The 6,000-nt window shown below is 41.7% G+C and overlaps 1 protein-coding gene across 2 annotated transcripts in view; it reads left to right on the top strand.

Moving 5' to 3' along the window:
- Positions 1-451: 451 nt before the first annotated feature.
- Positions 452-6,000, top strand: part of ptprub (protein tyrosine phosphatase receptor type Ub) — a 191,727-nt gene continuing 186,178 nt past the window's right edge. Inside the window, exon 1 of one of the 2 annotated variants that reach the window (XM_030749001.1) lies at positions 452-840. In XM_030749001.1, coding sequence (XP_030604861.1) covers positions 771-840 — 70 coding nt within the window. In that variant the 5' untranslated portion in view covers positions 452-770. The remainder of the gene's footprint in view (positions 841-6,000) is intronic. The other variant, XM_030749002.1, reaches the window with a different exon arrangement.

Here is a 6,000-nt window from a genome sequence, read left to right as displayed (position 1 = left end):
GTCATTAGTTCTCAGGTTGCCAATATGATTTTAAAACACTGTATATTTAAGCAGCAGTTAAATTAAAGTGTTTACTTTTAAATCTCAACTCAATGGCCCCTTAGCTGGATTAATGAGTAGGCTATTTCTCAGCCTGTAGGCATTGTTATCAAACTCCTGTACCTGTGTTTGGAGCCGCTGGGTAGTGAAGATTAAGGAACCTCTCATTAACATTAAATAGATGAAAGGTATCTCATCATCTGAACCGTTTCTATTGCCTGGACCCTTCACAGCTGCGTGATTAACATTTTTCTAAGTCTTAAACTCTAGTTTTACACATACAGATATTACTCTGAGGCAGTGGGGTCAGGCAAAAGTGTCCACAGTGGCCATAAAAAGTGGATTACCAACTAAAAGGTCTTCACAAACATACATGCACAGGCCCACACACTCACAGTCTGGTGGTTTTGCTTGGCCGACGTTTGAGCACCACAGTGCCATTGGTAGATTTGGCCACTTGGAGGCGCCCGGCTCATACTCTCAATCCGCGGAGGGAGAAGTGGAGGCTGGGACTGAAAGTGGGCTTGAGAAAGAAATCTCTCCCCTGAAATGTTTACCCTGACGTCAGTTTGCAGAACTAGCACTGCCCTGTCTCCTTCAGTGTCTCCGAAACTCCACTCAGTCAGAATTGGGGGACTAGATGGGCTCCGCTCTGCTTGCGCTGCCGGATCGCACCAAGTAAATGAAATGATTTCTTCTGCACATTTAAAGTGGACTAAAACATCTACACGATGAACACCTGCGCCTTTCTCTTAATTTTGACTGTTCAGATCTACGCCGATGGCATCGAAGGGCCAACAGGTAAGGCACATATTCATCTCGATCTCCTAGACGCAGCTGGGAAGTTTTAACATGCGGATGAAACTCCACTAAAAGCAAAATTAGAGCGAGTCTGGTGAAGATGCCAACTTTGTGCTCCTGTTCCCTAACACGGTGCTGCATTTATCTGCGGCTTTCTGCCCCTTTCCATGACTTAGTGTGGGACACTGTCCTCCCAGCAGAGGCTAAGAGCAGATTCCTTAATAACTTTTAGAAACTAAAGCTTCAAGTTTTCACAGCACAGGTAAAAAGGTCGGTTATTAGGATGACTGCGTTATGGAGTGCTCCGGGGAAAGCTGCTCCCATTTCCCCAAACAGCACAGCCGTTTTTTTTTGTTTTTTTTTGCGCTGCGCTGCTTCTGCTTTCTGTTATCGCAGAGCACATTTAAAGGCGCCAGGTAGGCTCAAAGGTGTTTGTGATCCAAAGTTAGACATCAGTTCATTCAGAGCGACATTTCCCCTCCTTAAAACAAAAAACTAACAAGAGAGAGAGAGATAAAGGAGAGATCCACGCAGAACATTTCGGCAATTTAATCATGTGTGCACGAGTCTCTCCCACATCCCCACAGCCTGAACCCAGTCTGCGACGACATCCAGAGACCAAAAACCTGGAGCCTCTCCATGCTGGCGTCGGGTTGCACAGAAGACTCGGGGACTCTTTAAAAGTTTGCATTTATAATGACACTGCTATGATTATTGATTAATTCACGCTTGCACTGTTGGATTAGATTAGCGTCATTCTCAAAGCAGACAGATTTTTTTTTTTCCTAAGGTGGTGATATATATATATATATATATATATATATATATATATATATATATATATATATATATATATATATATTTTTTTTTTTTTTTTTTTGGCAGTCTGGCGGCAGAAAGCTCACAAAGCAGCTCTTAGTTTCAAAGGTGAGACTTAAAAAAAAAACAAAACATGTTAGAGTCTGCTTTCTATTGTGCTCGCTATTGTGAGTAAACAAGCTGGATTATAACATGGGTTTTTTTTTAGATAAAAGGGATGAAAATGATGCAATGTCTGACTTTTTCCTCGAGTTTATTCTTGAGATTGCATTTGGTATAAATAAATACATCTTTAGAAAAGAAATCTGCCACATTAGAAAGGTGGAAAAAGAGCGAAAAGTGATGAGCATAAATATATTTTTAGATGAACTAAACATTCATTCGAATTCAGGTGTAAATTCAGGTATGCTGGATTTATTTTTGCCAGTGTCTGAAGTGACTCGGGCCTGTCTGAATTTCTACACACACATGCATATGCAGTGTGCATTAAACTGCCTAATAAGGCAACAACATCGCTAACAGTTGCACTACAGTCCCTGTCACCTGCGGAAGGAAATTGGCTTGATTATTATTTTTCATCAGTATTTATATTTCTTTCCTGCACTGCTTACTGTGTCATGAGAGAGGGAAGAACCCTCTGATGCTCTGTATAAGTGAAAGAAGCAGCAACACAAGCTCCGACACCCCCCACCCCCCCACCCCACACACACACACACACACACACACCATACCAAACAAACCAAGCATGATATGTTTTGTCAAGAGCTGAATGGAGCACATCATTAAGAGGAATGGGCTGAGACATATGAAGGATTAAATCACACACAGGTAATTAAAAGAGCTGAATGGAACAGCAATGCTTCACTACGCAACACTGTGTGAGGGAGTCTGTCAACAAAAATATACATGCTGTCTTATTTTTAAGTTTGTTAACTCGAGTGTTGCAAGCCTCGATGTATTTTACCTTCCTGTAGGTGCTAGTAGTTAACAGTTTAGTTGCCATTTTTGTGGCTTCTTTTCTACGTGACTACCCCCCCACCACCGCCACCACCACTTGACACCCTTCATGCCTCCCCACCTACCTAAATCCTGTAGGAGGCAAAGTTAGGGAGCATGCATAAATGCAGCTTTGACTCCCACAACCTTTAGAGTGGCTCTGTTGCTGTGATTGGGACGAGGACCACATCTCGACTGCGAATGCTTAATAACAATTAGGGCTCGCTTCTCTTTTCATTTCTCGCCCTTTTCGCCCCATCTGATCCATATTTTTTAATCCATAACTCTTTCTTATGCTGCGGTCAATGCAGGCTGTCAGTTCGTGGGAAGTGAAATCAGTATTGTCTCTGCTGCTCTGGACTCACTGCAGTATGGTTGATTAAAAAAGAAATAAAATATGACATTTCCACCATATTTGCTCAAAGAGCTTCTCAACCGAGAAAGTCCAGTTTCCAGCTGTATAGCTTTATGTGTGTGTGTATGTGTTTTCATACTGTAAAGCTCAAACTGCCACTTTCACTCCCATGTTGTCTCTTAAGGGAATAGAATGAATGTTCACTTACCATCTGTCTCCTCTATTAGCACTGAATGTTGTCAGCTGAGTGGTGTAATTATCCCGTGTCTCATGACTCATTTCCCAGTTTGATCTAAAGTTAAGGCAGAATATCCTTTTTGCTCATTTCCCTGAATAAGATAACACTTAGATCAAGATGAAAAGGGCTGCAGAGCCCAGACTGTCTAGTTTAAGCATGGCATGGGATGAATAACACCTCAGGGCCTCGGGTTTACGCTGCATAAACAACAGCACTGATCCTGGGATGTGTAATATAGAAACACCTGCACACAGAAACATAGAGGGAATGGGGCTGCAATGATAATCTGGTAACCATTTACATAATTTTAAGAAAAGGAAAAAAACACCATTAATATAATGCTTTTATTTTTTCTTTATCATATATCAAAGTAAACTGAATAACTTACCGTTTAAAGCTGGAACATTATAGTTAATCAAGAAGATAACGCACACCTCTACCAGATATACTGAGTCTGACACATGCAACAAAGATAACAATAAAACAGGATATAGACACACACATATGCAACATATGGCTAAAATTATTCAGTGGTTATATTTTTCATATTATTTCAAAAGAAGTGCCCCCAAACTATTTAAATATTTTTGCTGTGCCGATTTGAATGCTTTCTTTATTGCAAGAGGTTATTATTGTAGCATTATTCATCTCCCGGCGCCTATTTGTAGCTGTTACATATTGGTTCTTGAGAGTCCATTAGACGTGCTCACTGTAATAAGCTTCTAACTGAATGGGGTGGAGAAAAAAAGAGCCTCTGATGCATTTGTGAATTATTGCTGGAGAAAGAAAAAATACCCATCATGTAGAAAATGTTGCCTTGCACCACAGAGTTGCAGTAAATCCACCAAGTGGAAGTGTTCCCTGCAGGAGCCAGGCCACCATCTGCAGATGGAATACAAGGGGCAGTAAGGATTGGGCCTAAATCAGACTCCTGAAATGACTGGTTGATTTCCATCTTTGTGGGATCAGGGGCAGTAATTCAGAGAGCAGATGGAAAACTTTGCAAGTATGAGGAAAGGGATTGCAGGGGGAAGACAGTGGGGAAAGAATTTCAGAGAGGGAGAGTATGAGAACGACAGAGAGATTCATTCAGATAGATTGTCAGGGTGGTTTGTTTTCAGTGGAGGCCACAGCAGGACTTTTGCAGAGCTCGTGCGTGCTGGCCATTCTGCCTTCAGCTCATGTGTGCGTGTGTGATTAAACAGGGTGCTTATGAGAGAAGCCCTCTGCTCTCCAGCCTGTCTCTTCTGTTTCTCATCTATTGTAATGTGGGGCTACGTGGAGGAGAGCCAGACCTCGATCGGCTTACTCATCTCACAAGACTGGAAGATGAAACATATCCATCTACTGCGTGTCCTCAAGGAGCCCTGCTTCACGCCAAGTGCCATGAATGGTACGCCTCATCAGGCATGTGTCCGGTCTGGGGCCTATTCTGCCTTCATCTGGTCTAATTTCTCATGTCCTTCCTATTCATCTCCTCTGTCTTGGTGCTGTGCTGAGTGTGCAAAGATTTGTTTTCTTAATTCCAAACTGCAGCTCACACACATCTTGTGATTGTTGTGCTTAATTAATCCTGCTAAGCATTTTTTTTTCCTGTTCTCTTTTTAACTAACACACGCTAATGTTCTGTTTCTAAATCAGTCCCAACTTTTTTTTTTTTTTGTCTGTTGAAGAGCTCTGTGAGTTGTGGCCTACTCAGGCAGAGGATTGTTTGCTCTTCAGAAAGGTCAAGCACTGGTTGGGAGTCAGGTTTTTGAGGCAGAGAAAGAGCAGGTCGTTGTCTTTGAGATGAGGGCAAAGCCCAAAGGCAGGTTTGCTTCCGCTGTGTTTGTCTGTGTGTGAGTGTGTGTGGCCTCTGCCATTTAACATGGCCTTCCTCTCTGTGCCCTCATTGCCTTGTATCTAGTCTCGCTGGCCAGCATAAAGTGCTGAAAGGAACCACTGGGAAGGAAACCTGGCAGATTGGAGATAATTATACGTGACACTTATTATCCTGCCGAGGTCTCTTATTGTAAGTGTATTATTAAGGGGCCAGGAATGAGGCCACAGGAGTACACAGAAACAAGTGGGAAATCAAAAAAACAGATTTTCTCCTTTAGAAAAGAATAAATGACCATGAAACATAAACCAATGAGACACTAGAGAAATTAGCATGGCAACAGCTCACCAGCTCATATTCATATTCTATAACAAACATGTGAAAACGAGGCCATGAACTGTTGAGCAGCTAAATTCAAGCAAGAACAGGGGAACATTTTTTCTTTCTTGCTTGCAGAGTGTTGTTCAAAGAAGAGGTGATGCAACATGGCAGTAAACATGCCCCTGTCCAGACTTTTTTGAAAAACCTTGCTGGCATCAAATTGAAAATGTATAGTTGATAGCCATGTGCCATGCACTGCGTGCATTTAAATATGGGGTTTAAATGATTAGCAAATTTTTGCATTCTTTTTGTTTACATTGCACAAGACGTTTCAACCTTGTTGCATGTTTGACCGCAGGTTTGGCTTCTTATAACACAGTGCATTTCTGTGCTGTGATTGGTGAGGCTCTTCAAATGTAATTTAAATATATGCCAGTTCTTTGCATAGATGCATAGACTACTCAGTTTTTTAAAAATTTTTATTTGAAAGCTGCGCTCTGTGACTTACGCTATGAATGTTTTAGCATATTGATGAAAATTGTAAATGTACGTGCGGTGCTTTGTCATTTTTATGTGTGTGCATGGGTTCATCACCTCCGCCTCTGTTCGTAA

This window comes from Archocentrus centrarchus, chromosome 16 (assembly GCF_007364275.1).
Source record: "Archocentrus centrarchus isolate MPI-CPG fArcCen1 chromosome 16, fArcCen1, whole genome shotgun sequence".
Classification (NCBI taxonomy): Eukaryota; Metazoa; Chordata; class Actinopteri; order Cichliformes; family Cichlidae; genus Archocentrus; species Archocentrus centrarchus.
Note: the sequence above shows the minus strand (reverse complement) of the source record. Positions and strands in the feature narration are given on the sequence as shown.